General features: G+C 48.4%; 1 protein-coding gene and 1 long non-coding RNA gene across 2 annotated transcripts in view; one reads left to right on the top strand and one right to left on the bottom strand.

Annotated features, from left to right (window-relative positions):
* CCDC92B (coiled-coil domain containing 92B) overlaps positions 1-26,717 on the bottom strand; it is a 35,982-nt gene that overhangs the window by 8,534 nt on the left and 731 nt on the right. The window contains exon 2 of the mRNA XM_067537702.1: positions 8,912-8,959. Coding sequence (XP_067393803.1) covers positions 8,912-8,959 — 48 coding nt within the window. The remainder of the gene's footprint in view (positions 1-8,911; positions 8,960-26,717) is intronic.
* LOC137146441 (uncharacterized) lies at positions 11,916-19,269 on the top strand. Its single transcript, XR_010917939.1, has 2 exons — positions 11,916-12,366; positions 18,433-19,269. It is a non-coding gene; the product is annotated as an uncharacterized lncRNA (long non-coding RNA).

The following is a 26,717-nucleotide window of genomic DNA, read 5'->3' as shown; positions in this document are numbered from 1 at the left end:
GCCTGAGGCCCACAGCCACAGAGAATTGCCCCATAGCTGACAATGAAAAATAGCCAGCATAAAGTTTTTTGTAGGCACGATAATAACTCATTACGGAGCACGGTGACGTTTTCCCCTTCTCAGCAATACTGCAGCTGGCATTTGCAAAGCTGAAAGGGTCAAATGCTGCAGGGTTTATTCAGGGAGATTTTACTTGGTTTTCTATAATGGGCTTCTAGTGAAAGGGGAACTTGCAAACATAGGTACTTTGTAATAGGATACAGACTATTTGGCGAGAGATCCTCAGCTAACGCCATTGGATCGGGCCTTTGCATCGACATCATCAGTTCAAGTCCCCTCCCGGTCTGAATCTGAATGTTTCCTGCAGGGTCAGACATCAAGTAAGGCTTGAACCAGTCCCTGCCATAGAACCAGAGGGTTGGAAGGGACCACAAGGGGTCATCTAATCTAACCCTCTGCCAAGATGCAGGATTTGTTGTGTCTAAACCATCCATGACAGATGGCTACCCAGCCTCCTTTTGAAAACCTCCGGCGAAGGAGCTTCCACAACCTTCCATCTTTGTCTGTCACACTGTTTGTCGGAATGGCTACCTTTGTGTTTCAGTAACTTAACTTGTTTACTAGGTTAGGTTGTTGGCCGATCGCTCAACCCCCAACCTGGAGGACTGATTTTCAGCTGGTGGCTACCCTTTGACCTGGCCCTCCCAGGGGTTAAAACTCCCACCAGCATAGCTCTTCCATGGTCATTGGAATACACCAGCCTCCCCCTGCACCCAGGGGTCGTGCCTAGGGAAGGCCTCTCAGGTCAGAAGCCATCCAAATTGTTACCCTCTAGTGGCTGTTTGGTGGGTCTCAGTCCCTTTCCCAGTGAACAAGTGTCCACCTCACTAAACCGGCCCCGCCGTTCACACGGGTTGGCCCCTGTTGACCGCCTCAGCTGAGAGATTGTGGTGGGCCATGGAGTCTAAACAGCCTCTCCCATCTCACTGGCAGGTCTGGGCTCAGACGCGTGGCCAAGAGCGTGGGCACTGGATAAAGGGTTTCAATGTCCATTGTCCTCAAGTTGGTCCTCAGCATGCAGACAGCAGCTGGAGGAAGGGGAGAAGGTTCATCACGAAAACGGAGGATTATCAGCTCCTGGCGCAAAGCTGACAGCACATTGCTGAGGCTGAGATGTCACGGCATTGACCAGGTGAAGAAAAGATGGCTTCGTGGTTAAGACACTGGCCTGGAAACCAAGACAGGCTGGCGTCAGGCTCCAGCTGTTCCACAGGTAACCCTGGCGGAGTCAATTAATTGGTCTGTGCCGCACGTCCCCATCTGTGAAATGGAGAGAACGATCTTTCTTACGCCCGTTTAAACGATAAGATCTTTGCGGGAGGGACTGTCTCTTAGTGTATCTATGCCCAGCCCCTAGCACAACAGGGCCCTGGCCCCTTAGCACTACAGAAATACCACGATAAATAATATACCCTCGTGATATGGCGTAAGTGGTGAACAGACCACTGTGCAACCTTCTGTGCAGGGGCGAATTTCACCCTGATTTTAATAGAGCGCCTTGAACTCGACTGTAAATTAGAGATAAGCTTGAAGAACTCTCTGGATCCAGACAGCCTAAAACCTGGAGGAAGTTCAGATTCAGATCCAGCTCTGTGGCCTGAGCCCATTGCTGTCTACTACCATTTCTGTGCCAGAGAGCGCACTCTGTGACTGCATAAAGGCAGGGAGGGCGGCAGTCCTGTAGCCTCAGGCTTTCTTCCTTTTGTTCTGTTGGTGCAATGCAGGCATCTGTTCTACATCTCTTTTGCTGCCCTCATTTACCATTCCACCTGTCTCCAGACTGGCCTTTCACTCATCTGCCAAACAGTTTTCACGCACCGCTCCTCTTCCACTTCGGGAGATGCCATCTTTGAATCCCTTTGTTCCGTTTAACTTGCTGCGTTGTACACTCTTCAGATGACACGGACGCCTACTGCAGAGAGCCCATTGGAAAAGCAGCACTTCTGGTGTCTTTGCTGCTAGCACACGTATTTTTAGTGCTGGACTGGCCGGGCTGGAAATGGATGTCCTCCATCCTCCTGTTACAGACTGGAAAGCAGTAGTGTCAGCTTGCCCTGCTAACGTGCCTCAGGTCTAGCTAAAGGGAGACAAGCTCATTCTCTTCATGCTCTGCGGTCTTTGGCTTCTCAGCTGCATCTGCTACTCAGGAACTGCCTCTGAAACGTCGTCTGCCCTCTCACAGAACCTCAACCCTGCTGCAGAAACAGACCTGTGCAAAACCCAGGCATAATTCCTGGGAACGAAAGCTGTTATCCGCCTTGTGAAGGACGTGGCTCAAAGTCAGCTCCGGCTGCTTGCAGTTGCACCAAGTCCCATGCAAGCTTCCTGGGAAGGGAAACGATTCTTTCGAGGAGTGTGCATGGATTTCTTGCATTGCTTGGTTAGCATGGGAATCTCGCTAGCAAGCACTTACAAAGGTCCCTGCTCATGTTAGATTTGCCCTCTAGAACCCTGGAGACTCTGGAGGCAGGCACCGAGTTCCCCCAGACCAGGGGCTATTCATCCAGGGTCTATGCCAGCAGAGCCACCAAGGCAGAAGGCCCAGCGGGAGTGAGGGGAGAAGGCTGTGGTGGCAGAATCTGCCTGCTGCCGTCAGCCTCTGCAGGGCTTTGCAGGTGCTGCTGACTCAAGATAGTGAACTGCCAGGGCAGCCCTGAGATTCCCTGATTAGGCTGCTCCATTTGCAGTCACGAAGGGGTGGGTGTGAAAGTATGGAGCTATCCTCCCCCCAGAGGAACCTTTGGGGAGGGCACCGGTGGGAACACCACCCCTCGTGAGGGAAGGGTGGATTCTTGCAGGGCGCAGGAGACCTTGATGGTTGTACCTCCAAGCACCAGCTGATTGGATCTGGCCTACCAAGAGAAGTCTCTTGTAGCCAATGGCCATGGGCTCTGGAGAGTAAGTGCCAGCTAGTAGAAATGTAGCGTTTTCCATTGTGGTAGGGCAAGCTGGACCCTGCTCCTGTCTGCACAGTGATCTTTGAGTTACAGCTTGGAAGGACGGAGCTGATCAACCTTCCAGGCTGCACGGCCCAGAGGTGCCCTAACGTACAGCCGGCTATAGCTGTACTGCGAAGTACTCCAACCACTCCCCCTCCCCGGCAGGCATGGACCGTGGCAACATAAAATGAATTTAAAGACATCCAGTGCAGCTTACATGTGAGACAAGGCCTGAGTGTCCACCTGCCCTGCCTCTTGGTTGCTCACCCTCCCCGATCCCTGGCAGATTTTCCTGGAAGCCCCAGAAAGCAACCAGTTTCTTGGGAAACTGGCCGGTTGTTGAAGGGCTACCTCTCAGTCTGTGCTTGTAAACATGCACGGGCTTGTTTAAATTGTTCGTAATCAATATTGGCCTTTTATGATCCGCTTTATGGCATCATCTCTTAAGTGTCTGCTGTGGAGAAAAATGCTTTATAATGAGATATTAAGGGAGGCAGTTGCATCTGGTAATTATTACGTAAATGGCATTTGAAGAGCAATTATTTGATGGCATCTTAATTTAGGTTGTTGCCCCATAAATACAGTGAACACGATCTTGCTGCTCAGACGCAGCTGAAGTGCTGGATGGCAGGAACAGCTGTGTGGGTGGTACTCATGGAAATGAGGTGCCCTATGTGGGCACATTTGGTGAATCAGCCACCCTGCTCCCGTCTGCCCAGTGTCAGGTATTTGAGCACCCGGGAGTCATTCAGGTGTGATACGGGAGCTCCTTCAGTACTGCTTTGCAAGGAGGGCGTGCGTCATCTGCTGAGCCTGGGCCTGGATTGCTCTGGCACTCAACTACCAGCTACTGATGGGAGCGGTTGGCTCCTAGCAGCTTTGTTCCTCCCACTGCGAGACTGAAACTTGGGAGAAGGCACCGGGAGAGTGAAGGGGCTGGGTTTATACAGCCTACGGCTTCAAGGAGCAACCGTCCTGGTGAAGATGAAAGGTCTTTACACTCTGCAGTTGAGAGGCACGAGGAGAATTAGCATCCTGGGACCGCAAAGCTGGGGGTGGGACTTGCACCCACCTCCCAGCAAACCTGGGAAGTTCCGAGACGCAGCTAAACTTTGCAACTGGGGCCCAGCTCGGAAAACCGGCCCTGCCTGATCTCCATGGATACTGAGTCCTTCCATGGAGGTTGATGGGAGCTAAGGTCCCTCAGCACCTTGCAGGATCAGTCCCTTAGAAAGGGAAGCCTATCCTATGTGCATGTCAGCACTTCCTAATGTGTGTGGCCATCCGTACCCGGGAGGGGCCTGTTTTCCAGAGGTGCTGAGCAAACACAACACCCCTTCAGGAATCAGATCCTAAGCTCTCATGGGTGTCAGCCAGCATCCGCCTACCTTCTCTTCAGTTTTGTGGGCTCCCATTCACTGAGAATTGCAGGCCGCTCCAAAGCCCCGTATGGCAACATGTATGCTTTTTCTCGCAGCAGCGAGCACCCAAGGGGGGGCTGGAATTGCCTCAGCACTCTAGGGGGTTGGTGTAATAGCAGTTAATGGGAGTGGGACAAGGGGGCCCAGCAGAGAAGCTCATCAGTAAGATGAGGAGGAGGTAGCAGACCCCTAAATTAGCAGTACCAGGTGCCACTGGTGCCTATAACTGATTCGCATCACACTGGGCTTAGACAGTCCCTGCCTTTCAGAGACCAGAGAGTAACAATACAGTGCTTTCCATCCACAGATTTTCAACGCGCTTCCCAAGGATGGGCCAAGTTTCATTATCCCCATTTTACAGAAGGGGAAAACTGCGGCTCAGGGAGGTCAAATGATTTTGCCCCAGGTCACGGAGCGGATCAGAGTCGAGAGCAGAACCCAGCTCCCCCGACTCCCAGCCCTGTGCTCCATTCACAGGAAGAAGCCTGGTTCTCGCAGGGCCGTTACTGCTGTTGCAGGCTGAAAGGGAAAAAGAGCTGGCGGCGTGTGGGATTTTGTGGGTGATGCAGTTTCGCTCAGGGTGAGCTCAGGGCACGGCAAGCGCCTTTGAAATCAGCCAGTCGCATCAGCCGGATAGTCCCTCTGCATTCCATTCACCCTCCGATTCCTGCTCCAGCCCGCGCCCAGAACTCTGCCCAACGCTGGCACCTCGCCTTTGGCCAGGAGGCAGGGCGAGGGCCGCGGCCTCATGCCAAAGCCAGTGTCACTCCACCACATCAGGGCTGACTTGCTGCCGGTGATAAAGATCAGTGCACCCCCCTTCCGACTCCACGTTTCCCAATCCCCCTTCCGTCTTTCCCTTCTTCTCCTCCTTACCTATCACATCTTCCTTCCCGCCCCCCTCCCCTTTCCATCTCCCTCTCTGCCATGCCCTTCCTCCTCCTCTTCCTGACTCCCCATCACGCCTTCCTTCCCTCCCTTCCCCCTCTTCCCCATGTCCAATGTACCAAAACCCTGCCCCGATTCATGCCCTGGGCCGCCACACCGACTCCCAGGCAGGATTTAGCCCACTGGGCTTCCTCTCAGTGAGCCTCTGTGGCAGAGACTTTCTCCTTAGCGTAGGCGCAACGTGCCTCAGTTGGCACGTGGCCAGGCTTCTCCACCGAATGTGGTCTGCAGGCTGGATCATTCGCTTCCCCGGTTCGGGCCGGGTACTGACGGGGACTGCGGCGTGAAACAGTGATGCCCTCACTCAGGTACAGGCAGGTGTGATGCCTGGGCTGCTGTCTGAATAGAGGCTCACCTGCTAACTCGCTTTGCCTGGCTGTTCAGCCCAGCACAACACTGTGCAATTAACTGAGCCCGGCACTGAAAACAGTGCCAAGGACCGAGAGCCTCCAGATTTCCCTGGAGCATGTCTGTGTCTCTTATCTCCTGTGGTTCTGATGGGAAGGGCTCTGGCCCCACCCTGCTGCAGAGCTGGCCGGAGACCACGAATGGGAAGGCACAAAGTTTGGGACTGGGTCCAAAGCCCGCGCCAAGGCATCTCTAAGAACACACTCCGGTTTCATCCTCCAAGGGATAAAAGGAGTTAAGCGTGCTCACACAGTGACCCCTGCTGGTCAGATGGTGTCGGAGAGCTAGGCAGACTCCCTGACCCATTGCACTGAGTGGATGTCAAGAGAGGGGCTATTCAAGAGGAGAAGAAAGGAGTCAGAAAGGCGGAGGGATGGAGGCCAACAAGATCAGGACAAATATACATGGAAAGTCTTTCCTTAGAGTGGGATTCAAGAGCCTGAAATCAGGTCCTTCCCTTTCTTTATACAGTAGAAAAGTACAGCTGCGGTAGGACTTTTTGTCTGAGCTTCTCATGGGCTTCTGTCCGTCTGATCTGGTTTTTATCTTATCTGTCTGTCTGCCTGTCTGGGCTGCCTGCCTATGTTTCTTGTGTCAGGCATGCAGTCTGTCTGCTGCCTACCACACTTCACCCTGGAACCCGCTCTCCAGCAGGTCACATTGTCACCACTGCCTGATGCTTTATGCAGGGTAGACAGAAAAAACAAAACAGAAACCAAAGCCAAGGGAGATAACTACCCTGAATGTTCGTCCAGAGGAGACCTTTGGAGATGAGAGTGGAGTTTGTTCTTTGTGACTTGGCTTTTCCGCTACCAACAAGGGATCTCTGCAGTGGTGGTTTTTAGTCGACTGGAATTGGACCGAGACCCAGCAATCTCATTTCACACAGCCCACTCAACATCCACCTGACAGACTTTCGAGTCCCTCCTGGCCTCAGGGTGCATTCAGACCAGCAACCCACATTCTGCACTCTCTGACCAGGCCTCCCCATCAGCCTGGAAGCGAGTCTGCTGCACAGTCCCAGCGGTGCGAGGAGGGTAGATAAGCAGATGAAGACATGATGTGTGTGTGTGTGTGTGAGAATAGTTGCATTTATTCCATCTGCACCAAGATAAAAAGGCTACAACAAAAGAACAATATCAAGAGGAGGAGAGGAACGAAGAGCTACTTGCTGATAAAAAGACAACACAGTCGAAACTCAAGACTTTACTGAGAGAGGCTGCTTCTGCATGTCACGCGCATTCCCCAGTTGTCTCTGAATCCTTTGACTGGCAGCCCTCCCACTGCCCAGAATCAGAAAGTAAATTCCTAGAGTGGGTGAGCCAGTTCTAAACCAGTTATTTATTCCCTTGGAAATCAAGCAGAAGAAATTATTCCAACTTTAGTCAGAGCTTGGATCCAGTTCTCGGCACTTCTGTATTTCTGCGGAGACGTTTATCGTAGCTCTTTGTCAATATTAACTGGAGGAAGGCAAATATTGTTATATGTATTTTACTCAGGGGTAAACGGACGTGTGGAGGGATGGACTAAGGGCTTAACCCTGGACCAGTGAAATCAATAGGAGTTTGGTCATCGGGTTTCAAGAGGCCATGGATCAGGGTCTGAGGCCAGAATTTTCAAAAGAGGTCAGCACACTGGGAACACATAGGGTACTGCTAAGGTCTTTGGGAAATCTGGGCGAAAGTTGCACAGTGTAAGCTGTGGGTGCTAGACACTTTTGAAATTTCTGGTCCTTATTTAGGTGCCTATATGGAAGATGAGTGCTTATGAAAACCCGCCTTCAATTGTGGGTGCTGATCACTTGAAAATTTGGCCCTGAGCTCTTTGGAAAATTTGCCCCCACATGACTTGCCCCAGCTAGCGTAGTAATTCAGTAGTAGACCCAGAAGTGGGAACAGAAGCCAGGAATCCTTCCTAGTGCCCAGTTCACTGTTCCGATCACTGGACAGCGCTTCCTATTTTAAGAGGGTTTATTAAGACTGAAACATCCTTCAGCAGTAAACATGTGACGGAATTATTTTATGTGTATGGATGGAGACCTAGAAGGCTTCTTGTCAGAGCCCTTGGGCAAGCGACAATGCCATTCCAACTCCACCTGCGCAGATGATTCATCTCAACTCCAAGGATTTGCTGCATGTGCTGTGGTTTGGAATAGTAATTATGTGAACATTGAACCAAGAGAACTGCAATCCTCAGGGAGCCAGGATGGCTCAAGGGAACAGTAATGCGCTATGAAACTCTTCATGGATAACTTAGCAGCTCATCTTCAGCCCAGGTGGGCCGTGACTGGAGCTGGTTGACATTTTTCACACAAAGGGTTTTTTTTTGGCTCAAAAAATGGCCTGTTTGGGAAAACGAACGATTTTGCGAAAACCTGTCCATGTTATTGACATTTTCTGGTTTTCCAGAAATTTCCCATGATATCTTTTATTGACATTTTTATCAAGATCATTTGTAAGTAAATGTGGTTTTCAGGAAAGGAAACGTTTTGATAACCATGCAAAACAACCGATTTCGATAAAATAGCCATTAAAAATGTTCACTGGAAATATTGCAAACCTGGCTCTGTTTTGAACAAAATTAGAAGTAACCTTGACATTTTGAAATGAAATTTGTTTTTCTTTTTTTTGACCAGCTCTAATCAGGTCTGATTGGTTGATGGCCTGCGTGGGTTTCACAGACCATTCCATGTGGACAGGTGTCTACATTACAAAATTATCCTCCTAAAAAAGCAGTTAGCTGTCTCAGCAGCGAAGCCAAACCAACACATGACTAGATAAATCCTATATACATACAATCTTCTGGGGATCTGGATCTACAGCCCTGACCCTATAGCTCCAACACTATATGCCTCTACACACTGAATTGAAAGATCACACCCTTAGCTTGTAGGAGTAACAGATCCTTTATTCTCTTTGTAGACCAACGGCTAGAGAGAAACCCTTAATACTCACAAAGTTGATATATTAGACTCTAACCCCTAAAACTAGTCCCTCCAGGTTAGGGTTGAATCCAGTTGTGCGGTGGTGTGTGAATGCTTGAAGTGTTCCTTCGTACATCAGCCTTGTTGTTTTTGGCCCACCTGTCAAATCCCAAACCACAATGATGATCTCATGAAAAAGCTTTTTATCTTACCTTGCTGGTGCGTTTCCAATTCCTTTGTCTCAAGGTCATGGGTCAGATCTAGAAGACAAATCAAACAGCCATTCAAAGGAAAATGTAGCATTCTGGCAAGCTCTGTTCTTTGCATTTACTTGTCATCAGGTTTATGCTTTAAAAAGTGGGTTGCTGGATTGCTTGTAATTTATAATGGTTCTTGATGGTGTCTCTTACACTGAGCCCAAAACATCATGACAAATGTTTATGTCTCAGAGAATTCAGTGACATGCTGGTGTGGAAATACATAATTCTTGTTAGATGGAGAGTATTAGTATATTATTAAGCAGCCATGTGAATTTTACATGCTGAATGACAAGTCTCCCCCACGTGTAACCAACATAATAATTACATATGCTGCCCCATCGGCTGCAGCATCGAAGCACCCTGTCATGTAAATGCCTTTTTTAAAAACAGAATCGCTGGAGCATTCAATTGAATCATTTTAGATGCTTTAAGCCAGGACAAAGAGCAGAGCAGTGACGTGAAAATAGGGCCGAGTGTAAATTGCCTTCTGAAGTCTCTCGTCATTTACTCTGACCGAATCTTTCTGGCTGGCTGTCTGTCTCTGTGCATATTCTGCAAGCAGAGCCCTCTTGTCTCCCTCTGTCATAAGGATATTTTCAGCACTCTTCTGGCATTGTCCAGCTTTTTAAACCTGCCCCCCAATAGCTTGGATAGTGTATGCAACATCTACTAGAGAGTTAAGCATCAAAGTTCTCAGCCAGTGGGCTTTCATTCTGATGATGAGACATCTGTAAGTGAATATCCATATGTAATGGTCACCATCATGAACTTGAGACCCCCAGCACTAAAAATATAACCCTCTGCTCCTGGAGCTTACGGAGGAAGGCCTTGATCCTCAAAGGTATTTAGGCACCTCACTCCTTTAGCTGGTAGTTGTAATAGACCCATACCCACTGGAAGGGGATGTGAAACACACAATGAGCCGTGGATTACACTTGCTAGGGCTGTGATGGACGAGTTCTGAACTGGTCTCTGAAATGCAGAGATCTCTCCTGTTTGTGTCGTTGAATTAAACTCTCTTCACAAAGCAGCTGCTAACCAGTTTGCCCCTGGCCTCTTACCCTTTGCTCTAAAAACAACATACACATCCTTGACCCGTGCTCCTGGCTTATCTTTCATATCATAAAGAGAGAGAACTATAATGAACATGGTACGGTTTTTTATGTTTATGTTACTAAAATCCCAGGATTGAATATAGGAAAGATCGTTTTCAATCACAGGAGGCTGCAAGCAATGTTTTAATATTCAGTGCTGAATTCTGCCACTCAGGGCTGCATGCTACAGACATTATGATAATCATCTAACAGTTATCTGTGGAACCGAGCCTTGACCCTGCTTGCGCTCAGACTGACGGGAGCAGGATCCGGCCCATTACATGACACTGATATATAACAGTAAACTCAAGAGGTGAATAAAAGCCTCTGGGAGTTTGTTTCACTGCATTTTTAAATGACTGGGCACACGGAGCTTATATCAGATCCATTCCTTTGTGCTGATAATGTGCTGGTACCAACCACACTGGCACTCTACAGAGGGTAGTGTGTGAGCGCAGGGGTGTGTGTAAATTTGAGTGCAATGAAGGCGGGTCGTTCGGTGGGGCGGATGGGGCAACAAGTGGGTCCAATCCTGTTCTTTACAATAGGCTGCAGAGGTAGAAGTGGAGTCGGAAGCAGAGGAAGCTGGCTAGGAAGCTGGGACCCTATTCAGTTCTCTTTTTAGCAGATCAATGTCAAATGCTGGTCACTTTAAAGCTGTTGGGAATTTTGGCATTGTCTCCTTTGGGATGAGACTTCGGCTCGCCCTTTAGAAGGGAAGTGATGAATCCTAGTCGCTTTCCCTCTCTCCCCTTGGAAAAGGGAGGCAGGCAGGCAGCTCGCGGTGCTGATCAGTTTCCCTTTGGCCGCAGGCTGCGTCTGCCCAAGTCTGGGAACGCTCAGACCGGTTGCTGGAGGGCTGGCAGGCTGAACTGCACCACCACCTTAGGGCCCAGCCCTGCAAACTGCTGAGCGCGTCCTGAAAGGCACTGAATGATCTCGATGCCTTGTTGAGGTTAGTAGGAGATGAGGACGCTCAGCACATTGCAGGTGGGATCCAGGATCAGGCTATCTAATTGTCTGGCATACCAAAGTGAATCTATTGACCGGCCTGCATCCAGCCTGCGGGACAGGAGTTTCACAGAGCTTCGTGCCTATGATTTGCAGGCCTGATTCTCCTGTCATTTATACCTGTTTTACACTGGTGTAGCGCCAATACCTCCTAAAGAGCTACTCCTGATTGATACTGGAGGTAAGGATATGTCTACACTGGAATCTGAGGTGTGCCTGCATCTTGGGTGGATGCACCCGTGTAGACGCAGCACCACAGGCCTAAGCAACACGGATAGGTATCCGGCGTGCTTGCATAATACACAGCTCTGCCACAAATTTCCTGCATGACCTTGAGCCAGTCACTTAATCTTCCTGGCCCAGAGCCTCAAAGGTATTGAGGCTTCTGACTTTCATGGAAACCTTTGAGACTCTGGGCCAGAAAGATTAAGTGACTGGCTCAAGGTCATGCAGGAAGTTTGTGGCAGAGCTGTGTATTGACACCAGCTCTCCTGAGTTCTAAACACAGACAGCATCCCGCCGCTTAATAGGATTAATATCCCTCTGATTCCTTTTATCCATTGGCCCCAATGCCATGCCTTCCAGCAGTCTTCGTTTCCACCCCCCTCCCATCCCAGTTGAAGGGCAGTTTGCCCCAGGCCCCTAGGTGAGAGGGCCCCCAAACTAAGTGGCATCGCAAGCATGAGCTTAAATGCTTTGACCACCCCCCACAGGACTGAAAGGGGTTAAGGTGGCCAGGCAGGCCAATTAACTGCACAGACTGCACCTGGAGGAAGATCCAGGGAGCAGCTGACTAATTAGAAGCAGGTTCAGCTGTGCAGGCCCAGGCAGGGCCTGTCTAAAGCCAGGTAGCTGGTAACAGTGGGGGCCTGGTGGGAAAGGCTGCAGGAAGGTAGCAGTCATTCTGTGGGAAGAGGACTTTGGTGCTGGTACCCCTCCCCCGCGAGAGAAGGGGAACTGGGTCTGGTAGGAAGTGGTCCAGTGAGGGCTGAGAGAGCAAAGCCTGGACCTCCTGTGCTGAGGGTCTGTGGAGAGGACCCTGGAGTAGTGGGCTGGCCTGGACTGGACTCCCCTACCAGCCTCTGAGGTGGTGAGAGGACTTTGGTACCCTGGAAGGAGGGGACGCTGAGTGACCCGGCTGGAGGACTGAGTCCCGAGGAGGCTGTTATGGTTCCTGGCGTGAGAGAGGCGATGCAGGCCAGAGGGGGAGAGAGAGACGGCAACGGTATGCAAACTGCAGAAGGGGGTATTGACCTCAAGAGTGAATTCCCAGAGCCACCAGCAGGAGGTGCCAGACCAATGGTGAGTGGTATGCTTGGTGGTGGTCCCATTTCCCAGTCTGTGGTATGGGGATAATCACAATTCCTGTCTGCTCTCCTTGGGGTTTGCCAACTGTGGAAAGTTTTACTGCTGTAATGATTAATAATAATTCCCCCCCATAGTCTGGACAGTTTTAATACTCCTCTCAAGGGGCTTGTATAACTTGTTCCAGTTCAGGCAGCACAACAAGGCGGCACCTGTAACATGGCCATCTGTCCCTTTAAGGGCTAGTGAGCCTTGTTCGGTTAGCCCGGCCGTGCTGCACCTATGCCCCTAGGTAGGTGCTGGAGGTGGGATTCTTGAGCAGAGGAAGGCCCAGCAATTGAGAGCTGACTGGGAGGCAAGTGGCCCGTTGGCTCCTATGTGGCCGCCAGAAGCCTGAGTGAGGGCCAGGGGCTGTCTGAAGACTGGGGGATTCCCAGATCCCTTTGCAGAAGAGTGGGCCTGGACTGGAGGGTTGTATGGGATCAGAGCCTGCGGTGGGTGTTGAGACAGGCTGTTGCAACTAGGGCCTTGACTGGAAGAAAAGCGGCTGGGTGCTGGACTGAAGACCCCTTTGTTTTGTGGGTCTGTTGGACTCTGTCTAATGCTGTCGGTTATCCCAGAAGGGGTGGGCTGCTTTCAAGTGGCTTGGCTGGAGGGCCATGGCACCCCTATGGCTGGAGGAGTCAAGAGATTGTTGTGGGGAAACCCAGCTGGAGTGGGGCAGTGCTAGGTTTTGCTGTGAGGGGGTGTTCCGAGATGGTGAGTGTTGTTGTAACAGCACCTTCATGCTGGTATGAATGTGTCCATGCTAAGGGTTGTACTGGCATAACTATAGTGGTAAAAATCACACCCGCCCCCTAATTGTCCGTGGAACTTCTCTGGTGTGGTCTTTAGTCTGTCTGGCCTATTAGACAGTCCCTGCCCAATGAGCTTACTATCAATGTACAGCACCTAGCACAATGAGGCTCTAGTTTCACTTGGCGCTGCCAGGTGCCACTGTGCTACAAATAATCATTATTGTATTGGAGAGGTTACGACTGTGTAGTCACAATGTGAATGACTCAAACGTTGCAGGAAAACATCAAGCATGTTGAAGATAATACTGGGTTTTTGTTTTTAATTATCATGCAGCATAAGCATTTGTCGTTAAAATGAGGGGGTGTGTTTGCGTGCGCACAAAACAAGCCCAAACCATTTGGCTCGGAGACTTTCAGAGCTTGCCAAACAGTTAAATAGCCTGTAGCAATGAGAAAATGTTGATCAAGATGCCTTGGGGGAACTAGGAAACCAAGAGGATGTTCTGTAGCTTGTCTGCATGGTGCACTGGCTGGGGTGTAGGCGCTAGTCTGCACTAGCGGGCGTGCACTAACTGGTGTGCACTGACAGTTCCCTAGTGTGTGTGAACCTAGTCTGGTTTGAAGTAGGGGTCTCTTCACGTGCCATAGGGAGCTTGCAGCGCGCACCAGCAGGGTCTACATGGGCCACTTAGTGCGCTACAGCGGGGTGTGAAATTCTACTGCGCACCAGCATGTCCCACGCGAACACATCCTGTAGATGCGCCCTTCGTCTAATGCGTAGGACCTCCTGTACTTACAGCTTGTTGGTATTTATGGTTAAGGAGACTTTTATGCAGAAGTGCTGTGATCAAGTCAGTCCCCCCCAGAAATATGTGCCATTACTCTTCCATGGGGAGAGTTTTCTTCCTTGCTTGCTTTATCTGACTGTCCTTTGTTCCCCCGCACAGACAGATGTAGCACCAGCTGGATGAACTATTTGTTACTGTTTCATAGATGAGGTTGAGATGAGACCCATAGGATTTTGCTCTGTTACACCAGTGTAAACACAGAAATACACGACTTAAATCCACAGGATTACACCGATGCAAGTGAGAGCAGAATCTGGCCAGTTGTGTCTCTGGCTGTCAGTATACGACACTGGTGGGAGGCTTACAAATGCTCTCTAAGCATTGCTGTGTGTTTGAGAGTGATGTTGAGTTCTGTCAGTCGCAGGACACTTGTTCTGCTCTTGTTCTAGCCACTGGCTGTTGTCTGCCGGAAGTGTGCGGCTGTCTCTCGCCCTGATTCTTAGCGAACACTTTTACAAAACCGTCCAACAGCGTTCCTGGAAGTCGCAGATTAGAGTGCAGGGAGTGAGAGCTTTTAATGTGCCCACACAGAGTGCCCCGCTGAAATCCAGGCCTCACTGTGCACTGGAACAAAAATAACCTCTCCTCTTTTAGTATGCTTTTGCCCCCAAGTGCCACTGTTATAAAGAGGCTGCGAACAGCCGGGGAGGAGTATTCCTTCGGTGGCGGGCTGCTGTCAGGGTCCTAGGCCGTCAGCAAACTCTAGCTGGGGGGGTCAGTAGTTCATGCTGTGATGCTGATTCTGGGCTGAGAAGCAGCCCATAGACTGCATCAGGAGGCTGCTGTAAATTAGAACAGCCACCGGCTGCCCTGATCTGTGCAGAGGGCGGCAGCAGGCCCGGATTCCAGGCAGCGTGAAAAGTGTCTTAAAACCCCCACTCCGCCCACCTGGATTGAGCTTTCTGTGCTGCATCTCCTGAAAGCATAGACCCAACTCTGACGTCACCTCTGTCTCTGCAGCCAGAACATCCTTTACTTAGGGCCGGCTCCCAATAGTCTGACTCTAATAGTGCTGTGAGCAATTGTATTCCAATGCTTTCCAAATATCACAGCACTGCAGGCATTTTATCCTGTACCGTGACTGACACCCAGCCATCCCAGGTTTATTTTTAATGTAATGCCTCCTGCTTTTCTGGTCTCAAAAAAGACTTTTTTAAATTTTTTTATTTTAAGGGACGCATCTCTCCATTAATTCTTTCTGTCCTGGGCTTTTAAAGATACTGTGTGTTTTTTGTCTACCCATAACTCAAAGAACCCCTTGCACTTCCATCCACATGGGTGCTAATCAGCACATCAGGTACTCTGCGACTATTTCTGCTGATGTTTTGCTTTTGGATCTGTTACCCATGTGCCGTTCAGGATGATGGGATGGTCTCTTCCCCCCTCACATGGAGGCATTCACAGCAACACACGCCGGATAGGAAACCGATCACCATTTGGGTGTGTGTGGGGGTGTGTGCGGGGAATGTAATTTCTTTCCTTAGCGGATATTACGTGAATGCCATGGAGTCATGATGGTTATGTGCAGGCCAAACTTTCGAAAGTGGCCACTGATTTTGGATGCTCCGTTCAAGAAAGAGATGAGAAAATTATGTGAAAATCCCCTGCATGCACAGTCAGGACTTGTTACAGAGATGGCCCCAAAACAAATCTCCACATCCAAATGCCTCTCGACCTTGTGGGGATTTGGAATTAGAACCTGGCTCCAGACCTGGATTTTTTTCCAACTCTTAGATATTTACATGCCCTCCGTTACCTTAGGTGAGGTGAGGCACTCAGGCACTGTATGAGGTGGGGCAGTGCTATTCCCCTTCTGTAAAAGAGGGATAACTGAGGCAGACTAAATTACATGCCAGAGATCACACAGGAAGTCTGTGGTGGAACAGAAATAAACCCAAGTCTCTCAAACCCTTAGCCGGCTCCCTAATCATCCTTCCTTTCTTTTCTACCTGGTTTTTGTGTGCGTGTGTGCGCGTCTGAGCCAAATTTTGATGCTCAAGCTCATTGCTAGGTTACTTTAACCTTCCATGCCAAGTCCTGGGTGTAAGGGGGAGGAAGTTCCCCTCTGAAAGCTGCTTTGGAGAAAGGAAGGCTCTCCAGAACCATTGTCTTAAAGGGGGGCCTTGGTCCCATGACTTCTCTGGCTCCTTTGAATCCACCCATGTGTTGCTCTTCCATCTCAAAGGGCCTGGAGCCATCAAACCTTTGAGGGCCTCTAAGCAGATTCTACTTCTCAGATACATCCAATGGAGCTGGGGTTTCATGTCAGGCAAGTCCTTGATCTTCCTTCCCAGCTAGCCAGCCCCGTCCCAGCAGACAGGCAATGGACAGCATCTCCTCTTCCTCACGTCTGTGTCTGGGCCTTCCTCAGTCTGGAGGCCCAAATCCCAGGCATCCTACCTTCATTTGCCCCTGCCCACTCCCCTCCATCCAGCTCCTTTAAAGTGCTGTGACACCCCAGCGTAGCAGAATCTGAAGTGCACCAGCCACGCAGTGTCAGTACGTGGTGAGCCCTGTACTTGTCTGCATGGCAGCTGTTAGTCTTGCGGGCCATGTCTTGAGCCCCAAAAACGGGCACAGGAATTCGATTTGGGCACAGCATGGCTGCAGCATGGGGGTGTGAGCTAGGGGAGCCTAGTGGGCGTGGTTGAAATGCCAAGTGATCGGCCCTGCTTCAAATCCCTACATCCAGTAGCTTCTGACAGGGAGTGGGTCAGCGGGGCAGAGACTGGGGGGTGGGGAGGCATCTAGTGCTCTGAGCACAGGAACAAGAGCCAGGCGCTCCTAATTCCCTCTCCTGGCTCTGGCCCTTTCTCCGTGGAAAGGGCACTTAACCTCTCTTAGTTTCTCCCCTATGCAAAATGAGGGACAACCATGCCTACATCACAGGGCTGTAGAATTCATGTTTGGGGGCGTAAAGAGCACGGCAGAAGAGCGAAGTATTATCACTACAAAAAGCAAAACCAGAATCCAGGGCAGCTGCTGGCAACTCTCCCGGATCTTGTCTCCTTGCACATTTCTGCTCCCTGCAAACAAGGTGTCTGCTTCATTCCATTGCGCTACAGCTCTGTCTTCAGTCAGTGTAATCAGGGCAGCCCCAGAGGTGGTTACAAAGGGAGGCCGTGATGGTAGGTTAGCAGCGAAGACAGTGTTGCAAGATGGAGAATGAAAATTGGTGCTGGCCGCCTTTGAACAAAGATCTGTTTTTAATTTCTAGGAAAAACATGGGTGTGTGTTAATGTACATGTGCATTCATGTCTATCACTACATACACATGCTCACGCGTGAGTGCATGGGCGGATGCCTGCGTTTGCAGGTATACATAGTTACGCTGGGGGGGTGTGCGCGCGCGCAATGTATACTTGTGTGTGCATGTTGTTCCAGAAGCTCTGTAGATGTTAACAGATCAAGTGCCAGTAGATGGCGCTCCAGAACATGCAGCATCATTCCTGGGCTTTGTAGGAACGATGAAACTTGGTGCTATTGTGGAGGGCAAATGGGAGTTTGTTACACTGGTCCTTGACGTATTCAGAATCGCTGATCCCAAGATTCAGAACTCATGAGGCCCCCAAAATCATGAGATTGGCTTAAAAATTAGACTTGCATTCTACATTCTGGGTTTTTACTTTGCTTTCCAGTGTTGGAGGCTCTAGAGATCACTTTTCCCCTCCGTATCTACCTTTCTTTAAAATTAAAGCTGAGATTCTCCGGTTTTCACCTGACTCCAGGAGCTGGGGCTTTAAGAAAGCTCCACATGTCAGGAGGTTCACAATGGACAAATTGCGTGAATGTACCCATGTGCGTGGTCACACTTGTGTTCTGCTGTATGTGCACATGCTCCTTGCTGCACGTCTGACTCTTCCCCCACGCCACATTCTTAGCCCTATATCAGTTTGGTGGCAGCCCTCCTCCCCTATCCAAGGAGGGTTTGTTGCCTTTCCCTCTGGAGTCCCTCAGTGCCTGTCTGACCCTTGGGCGGAGGTGTTGAGTTTTTGGGGTCGGAGGACAGACTTTAAGCCATGATAGAAAGACAGGTAAAAATGACGGGTCTAATTCTACTTACGGGTCATGTCCGAAATGCCATAAGTCATTTTCCCCAACTGGCTGCCAGGAAAATCATTAATATCTAGCTGTATTTGTGCATGCTTGTATGTGTGTATCAAAATGAGGGCTTCAATCTTGTTGTAATGAAACACCTCAGTAAGTTTGTTGGAAGCTTAAAATTTTTTTCAGAAACATCAATTTCCCAGGAAATTCTGATCTTTTTTTAAAATTCAGCACCAAAGGAAACTTTGAAATGTCAGCATTTCCTGCTGTTGAAACTTGGATTTTCCATACCAGTTCTAGAGAGTAGCTCCATTGACTTTAGTGGGTCTACTTGGGTGCATAAAATCATGCATGTGTTTCAATGTTTGCAGGATCAGGACCTAAGTTTAGCAGCCCCGGTCCCAGATCAGGATGACGTTCTCAACTAGATAGGCATGGACTTTTTATGTGGACAGAGCAAACCAGGAAGAAACCCATCACTTGGGAATGAATCTGCTTGGTGAGAGATCATAGGAAAATTTCAGCCCACGACAGTTACTCCAGACTAAATGTGCAGCTTCTCGCTTCCATGAATCACAGTTTAAAAACGACACTGGTCAGTCATTTTCTCTCTCAGATCTTTTAGGGATGATCATATACATTACAAAAATGACTCACCTAAACATCACTTGTTTTTCCATTTTCCTAGCCTTGGGTTACTAACACAATTTTACTAAAAATGTGGACGGAGGGGAGGGGGAGATTTTTGCCTCTAACAGTTTGCTTTTAACCCACAAACCTTTACAAATTATCTTTCAGGTTAAGTATCATGCAACCACAAAACCTAAAGCAGCTGCAAAGCTAAAGGTGGGGAGGGGAAATAACAAATTCAGTTCAATTTTTTTCCAAAAATTGAGTTTAAATGGTTAATCTTTGTCCTAGATTTTTCTTTTAATCTGCTTTCATTTGACTCTAATCTCCCCACTAGCACACCACATTAGACATTGCTACACTCCAGAAACTAATCACTTGGCTTGATTCCCCCCCCCCAGCCCAAGGCCTCTGTGCTTTTGTCTTTTTAAGAGCAAATCTGTAGTGAGACTGTACAAGTAATGAAGAACCTACTGTAATTTCTGGAAACCATGTGTGCTCTGCCCCATTGGAGATCGATATCGAGGGCTTTATTTTTCTACAGCTAAAATGGGATACTGAGGATATTTAAAACTGCAGCAGAGTCTCTGGTGGCTATATTTTAATACAAGACGCTTCTCTCCCTGGCTTGGAGTGAATTTAGGTCTCAAAGTTTGATATACATAATGGGGGCCTTAATCCTGCATTGAAACTGTGTGTGTGTGTGTGTGTGTGTGTGTGTGTGTGTGTGTGTGTGAGAGAGGAAAAAAAAAACCCTAGGAAGAGCTGTCCTGCATAAGTGGGCGAGGGGTTTTTATATGAGAGTAGGTTCAACTAATCTGAGTAAAGGCTGCAGGACCAGGCCTTAGCATTGCTAGTGGATCTTTTGAGCTAGTCCCTCTGGATCTGCACTGCCACAAAACCGACTTTCCATGCAGGTGAAATTTATTGATGGTCTGGTAAGAGGTGGGGTGAGCACAGTGCAACTCGGGGCTTTTCATTTGCGATGCACTGGGCTGGAAGGCACATGGATGGCGTAAGCGATACATGTGGTACAGTCTCTCCATGGAAAGGAGAACTAGCAACACCACTCATGTAATGTCAGGCCTTCACTTCCCTTCCTTCTCCCCTCAGCAAAAGGAGTGTTCTAAGCAGGACTGGCATCTGCTGCAGAGGAACCTCGAATGCCTCACTTTCTTTGTATGTGTGACCTACATTTTCTTTAAAACAAAACACACCCTCTCTCTCTCTTCAGCATTAACTTCCTCCAAGTCTTGGAAATGCTTTTTATACACTGGTAAGAGATCACATGCAAGACACAGGCAAGCACTAATCTCCCTTCCTCTCTCTCCTGAGACCAAATCACAGCATCTTTCACTTTGCTAGAGCAAAGATTGATTAAAGGGGGCTCCGAGTGAAGGCTGAATTGTCTCCCTAGTTCAGAGGACCCAATTCTCTCCAGGATACAAACACCTTGCATTGACTTCAGTGGTTCTCTCACCCCCCTCATGGGAGAACAGGGTCATGGACCATTGTATACCACTACATGATATATATCATTTAAGGGCCCCAAATGTTTTAAAAGCCTAAAATCCTTCCCCACTGGTGCTTCTTCTTTTACTTTGGATTCCTTCATCGAACTGTGAAATAGGATGGCTCATGGACAACATTCAGGCTTGGCAGTGAGTTCAAGCAGAACAACAACCTGGGAGGGAGATGAGCTAGGTGATCAGACAATAGAAACTCCAAGCACTTGCACACCAGAGCAGCTTAGCTTGTGACTTTCTAATTTGTAAATCTCTGCTGCCCTTGAATCCCTGGTTTGAGTAAACTGCCTTTACACTTGACAAAATTGCACTTTGCTACATCCAACTGTATCCCTGGTTAGTTTAGGAGGTTTGGATTGATTCCTTCCCGTGGCTGTGTCAAAGGGAAATGAATACCCTTTTGCTCCCTAGCACTGATCTTTCCTGACCACGCTGAATTTGAACGGGAAAGATCTCGGATTCACTGTTTTGTTTGGTTAATTTCAACTTGCTTGGTGTAAACCAGCCACTAGTAAGGCAGCTGTTTATACATGGCCATTTCTCAAGATGATCCAGATTGTCAAACAAGGATCCATTCCAACCTGGAATCCAGCCGCTACCTGTCAATGTTCTCTTTTCCTTGAGAATTAGAGACTGCTTATTTTATCTCATTGAAGTGTGGGTGGGTGCGGTTAAGACTGTAGAAGGTGGGAAATCAGGTGAAAGTGTTTTAGATGCTGTTATTTCAGAAATATGGGGCCTGATGCTGGTGTGCACCAGTGTGAGTGCAGAAGTTACTCCACTGAGGACCATGAAAAGGGAGTGTAAAATACCACTGCATCAGCATGGGAGCCCTTTACACACTCTGTGCCCTAGTGTAAATGGGGACGCAATGTGCAGGGCAATGGCGAACCAGGCTCCAGTGGCATTATATCCATGTAGAACAAGCAGGAAGCCTGACTCTAGCCCAGCCGTCTCTTGGTGGCTGTTGCACGGTGAGGCGAGGTGTCTTGCCCAAAGGACTGAAAATAAAACTCAGGGCCAGAAACAGCTTGTGATATTTGGGGGTCTCAATTTTTTTGTGGGGGGGCCCAACTGGAGAAGCTTTACGAGGGCTGGTTTTCAGAAAGTGCTGAGCATTTTCCCTCTGAAATTCTTTACCGTGGCTCAAACTGAGCACCCAAAAAATAGAGGGACCCAAAAATCACTGGTCACTTTAAAATAGCTTCCTTCAGATTTCCCTACTCTGCACTTGATCCCATTGCTAACCCTTCAAGCCGCCACCTCAGGCCCTCTTGCTGAAATTCAGGAAGCCTGGTTCCTATGCAAGCTTTCTCTTCGCAGCAGATCATCTAGCGAGAGGCTCATGTGAATTACTGGCAAAAGATTTAAGTTGATCTTCCAGTCACTGGAAAGGAAAAATAGTCAGAACTAATCCATTTCTATTTCTGATGTTTATGCTGCCCAAATGAAAACGGGGGTAGGAGGGAAGTCAGTTCTCTAATATGCACGATTCATTCCAATAAACGAATCACGGTAGGACTGTTAACAGCATTTATCTTCCGCTAAAACCTGGTACCGTAAACATTGGGTTGGGTGCGGGAGACTTCTGAACTGACCTGGGGAATGTGGCTCGGTTGAGGTGGCTTATTGGCTGCAATATTTATTTAGTTGAGAGGCGCTATCCTCCCCCTATTAATAGCATCCAAACAATGGTAGAAGCCAGAGTGTGATTCCAGCTGAATTTGCTGGCCGGGAGCTCTGAGGATTGGAATTCTTCCGTTTTTTGAGGTTTCCTTCCCTTTTCCCCCTCGGTTTTGGAAGGATCACTCCCTTTGGTAAACAGCTACGCAGGAATGCCACTCTGCTGATACTTACTTGGAACAGTGTACCAGTATTCTACTAAATGTGACATGTTAGTTACACCATAGTATTGGTATAAGGGAAACTGATCCTTTTGTTTAAAAGGGGAAATTTGATGCCTTATGTAAATGCAAAATAGCTGCTTATATTACAACCCCAATTGGTTTCAAATTCTAAAACCAAATTAACCTTTATAAATAAAGTGAATGCTATTTGCCAGTGGTAGTTTGACCTGCAATTCAAGCTTCAGCAGATTTTACTTGTCTTTAACTCGCTGCTTAACTTTGCTCCCATATCCTAGTCTGCTGTGAACTTGCACTCGTCTTCCTTCCAAAGGTTTCGTGCTTAAAGCTGTGAAAAGGAGAATGCGGTTCCTGGAATCTATTCCCAGCTTTCCCAGTGACTTGCCTGGATGGCTGGGGTGGGGAGAGAACGCCACTGGAAAGGCGGGTGGTCCAGAATGAATCATCCTCTGGGCCACCTGAGATTACCTGCTGGCACAGGGCTGGTGTAGTTATGCAGGCAAATCTCACGCTGTGGTTACATGTGGAAGGAGCTCAATAGATGTATGTATGTGGGGGAGGGAAGCTTAATCTGCAGCATGTTTGACAGGCTGTACAAAGAGCTCCTGCTGATCTCTGATTCATTACTTCACAGGAGGGAGCAGTGGCCTTTAAGGACTTTTCCTGATGAGTCACTATTCGTAACCCTGTTGCAACATTTTCTCAATATTGGCATGAAAAGTTCTTTCGGGTGAGAGGGTCGTTGTCAGAAATGACCAGCAAATGGGGACATTGATTGCAAGCTGGAATTGGTGCCATATGTTGTTGGGAGCTCTCTACATACAGGGACCCATGTCTAGAATTCCTCTGGAATCTGAAGTTAGGATTAAGGCAAAAAACTGGCCATTCTGAGGATAATGCTGGGAAATGGGAATATTTTGCTAAAGTATCAGTGTCTTTTAGAACAGACACAATACGATATGGTTCACCGCCCCCCCATTGCTAGCCTCATACTGAGAGATAAAGGACAGCATTCAAATATTACATCAGGCCCAGCCCTGGATGATTGTGACCAAAAGTTGCTGTTGTCTTATGTCACAGGTGCCCCTGATACCTGTCCACTGGGAACTAGCCTGAGACAAGTATCTTCCTCACTAAAACTAGCATTATCAATGGTCTTCCTTTTTGGAAATCTCATCAAAGAAATTAAGAATTAAATGGATCAGGTACCCATCCAGAACAAAGGTTAAGCACACTGGTGTGTGGAATCGTACATTGCTTCTGCCTACACTGGACCTAATGTACACACCTTGTGTACATGTCTATGGTTTTTGAGGTGCACTTAACACTAAGGTGTTGGACACAGGATAAATAGAGGACCGGTACCAGGGATACAAAAGTCTTATGGTTCGCTCCTCATCTAGCAAAAATCAGCCTAGCTCTGTTGAAACCAATGGAAAGCCACTGATTTTATACCAGCTGTTCATCTGGTGAAATGGTACTATCCTTAGATTATAGATCATTTCTTCCCAACCATTTCTATCTTTACTAAGTATGTGATGGGGTCATTGAAGCTAGTGGCTATTTCAAAGCCTCCAAACCTGACTTACGCACAAGAAATCTAACTCTTTCCTCTCCTGGCTGGAAGTACTGCATTTGGGTCTATTTTAAAAAAAAAAAAAAAAAAACCACAAAAGCATGAAAGGGATGGAGGAAGGAAATAGATTTTTATCACTGCAGACTCGTCTTGGTTTCCTTGAAGTCAGTGCGAGAAGGGAGCTGAATTAGTCATTGCTGAATTATTGATGAAAGATACTGTACAAGTTCGAACAAACTTCAGCAATGGGAAGGAGTTAAGTGAATCATTTTGTTAGCTGAAAAGTAATATCTTAAGAGGCTTTATGAAGAGCAAATATCCATCTAGACCTGCCCATTGCCTGCCATGGACGATGAGAGGATTTTAAAGTGTAACTCTCATTTTCCTGCATCTCACAGCCTCAGGTGGCTCCCCAGTTAGTACATGCTGAAGCTGTGGGCCTGCCACCCTTAGCTTCATGTCTAAGCTCTGTCGAGCTGGAGATAAGGTCCTGGGCAGTTCTTCTCCCAGGGTGCTTAAGCATTCCACAGAAGCGTCTCTTCGGATATGTGGCCTGTGGGGCTCCTAACATTGCAGGTCTGAAGCTCCCTGGGACTGGCCTCTGAAACCCCCAAATCTCGGGATGCTTCAAGTATCCCATATCTTTAAAGAATTACTAAGGGCCTGATTCTGCAACTTCATGTTTGGAACTCTTGCTGCATTCATGAACCCTAGAAATCAGATTGGTTTTCCTGGGTTCAACAACAACTAATTAATGCAATCAAAGATCAAGCCCTGGTGTGATCTAGTCCACTCCCTTATCAGATCCAGATTGCCCCTCCAGTATATTTGATAAGTGGTGATTTGAGATCCTAAATAAGCTGTTTCCTATTTTGTAGCTCAAACAAAAGTTCTGGCCTAGAGCCAAAGATATTGGGTATGGGTCTTTGCCCTGTGTTATGCAGGAGGTCAGGCTAGATCTAATGAGTAGTACTATATAAAAGGTAGGCATTACTAATTTCGATGTTGTAAAAGTAGTTTATGCCTCTGGCTAGCATTTAAAAATGAGCCCTTGCTTTGTGTCACTTGCACAATTGTAACATTAAACAAACAAACAAAAAATCCTAGGCAACAAAAACTCTGAAACTTATGGAAATGGTGGGAGGCCACTTTGCAGAAGGAAAAAACTGCAGCTTGTACTGTGATGGCTGGTTCATGCCAAGGAAAGATTCTCAGGTGAGCAATATGGGAAAGCAGTATATTTATGCACCCATCCAGCATCTTGGCATAAAGCAGCAAAACAAGAGGGCTGCTGATGCTGCATGTCACTGAGCTGCTCTGGACTTGTGATGTGGTTGGGAGAATTGATTTCATATTTCCTCATGGCAAAAAGAAAGAGGACCCTCTTTCCTGTAGCTCTGAAGGAGACTTTGGTATGATCTCATCCCTATTCTCAATTAAGCCCAGTCTTTTTCCTGTCCTTTCGCATGCTGGAGAGAGAATGAACTATTTTTGCATCTCAATCAATAAACGAGAGGCAAAATACCTCTGAAGGCTCAGATAACTGAAGGAAGAGGCAGGATTGTCTTTCTAATTAATGCCTCCCTCCCCGCCCCCACCAAAGACAAGTGAATTTGCTGCACGACTAATGCAGTATAGCTAATGTGAGATACAGCTATTGTGAGTCAAACATGAAGCAGTGGTGGAACATTGCAAAAAGCTTCTCTCAAGAAGCACATTGTGATTTGCTGTAGAATTAAAACAAAGGGTAGCTTAGCAATGATGGGCTGTAAGCACAAACACCTGTTTTACCTTGGGCTCTGCCAGCTGAATGTCAGAGTGAAAAATGCCCATGGCCTGTATGTATTGCAGCCAAGGTAGCATTGTCACCCACCCTGAGACAAATGATTTGTAGTGGCTATTATTCAAACTGGATTCGGGGGGGGGGGGGTCGTCGTCATAAGCCTGGTTAGGGTTATAGGAGTGTGTCCGTGAAATAGAAACAGTGCCGACAGTGTGAGATTCGGGAGTAAGGACACTCATGGTATGTCTGCGCTGCAATAAGACGCCCAGGGCTGGCCTGGGTCAGCTGACTTGAGCTCGCAGGGTTCAGGCTATAGGGCTGGAAAACTGCAGTTCAAACGTTCTGACTCGGGCCGGAGCCTGGGCTTGGACCCTCCTCTCCCCCCAACCCTTGTGGGTCTATTGAGTAGCATCTTACTCCATGGACCATCCCCTTGTCTGCAGTGGTACTGTGAGTAAAGCGGACAGCACTGGGTGCCCAGCAGACAGTTAAACAAAACCAAGGACTAGATTTTTTGCTTTAAGGCACAGCCATGGTAAGCAAAGGCAAGCCTTTTGTCAGGAGTAGCCCCGGGAAATACTGTGCCTCCGACACTGCTTTGGGAATGTCTACACCAGAGTTGGAGCTGTAACTTCCAGCTCAGGTTGCACTGCATGTATGACTTTGATTCCGCTAGCACACTAAATATAGCAGTGTCACTGGGGCCGTATAGGCTGCAGGAGGGGCTGGCCATCCCAAGTATGCACCTCCGGTTTCAGACAGCATTGCACTCTGTGCAGTGAGCTGTGGGTACGCAGCTATTTTTAGTGCACTGGCTCAGTCAGAGCCGGTGTGGGTATGTCTACCTGAGCTGGAAACTTAGCCTCCGGCTGCATTGTACATGTACCCTTAGGAAAATGCTTTCCCCTCAGAACAAGGAGACGAGCAAGCTACTCCTGTCCCTGCAGAGGCGCTGCTTTGTTCCTCTTTGCTGCTGGACAGTAACCAGCAGATGCCGAGCCAAGGCTCCGCCCACTCCCCAGCCCCTTAGCTCCACCCACTCTCAATTCACTGGTTCACTGCAAGGAATGGCCAGAGGGCAGGGGGTGTGCTCCACAGATGACTGGAAGCTACAGTTTTGGTAGGTCTCATTTGCCTGAGCAGGGGGCGTGGTGGAGCCTTGTCCCCTTTTATAAGCCTGTTTGTGTCCCCTGCTTGTTTAGATAATTTAGCCTGGAGATTGCAAAGCAGCACTTAGCCCTTCTGTCCATCGCACCGTGTAACAAAAAGATGCATT

The sequence above is a fragment of the Emydura macquarii genome, unplaced genomic scaffold (genome assembly GCF_026122565.2).
Source record: "Emydura macquarii macquarii isolate MOO-44397 ecotype Brisbane River unplaced genomic scaffold, CSIRO-AGI_Emac_v2 contig_450, whole genome shotgun sequence".
NCBI lineage: Eukaryota > Metazoa > Chordata > Testudines > Chelidae > Emydura > Emydura macquarii.
This window is presented reverse-complemented; position numbering and strand designations above follow the sequence as displayed.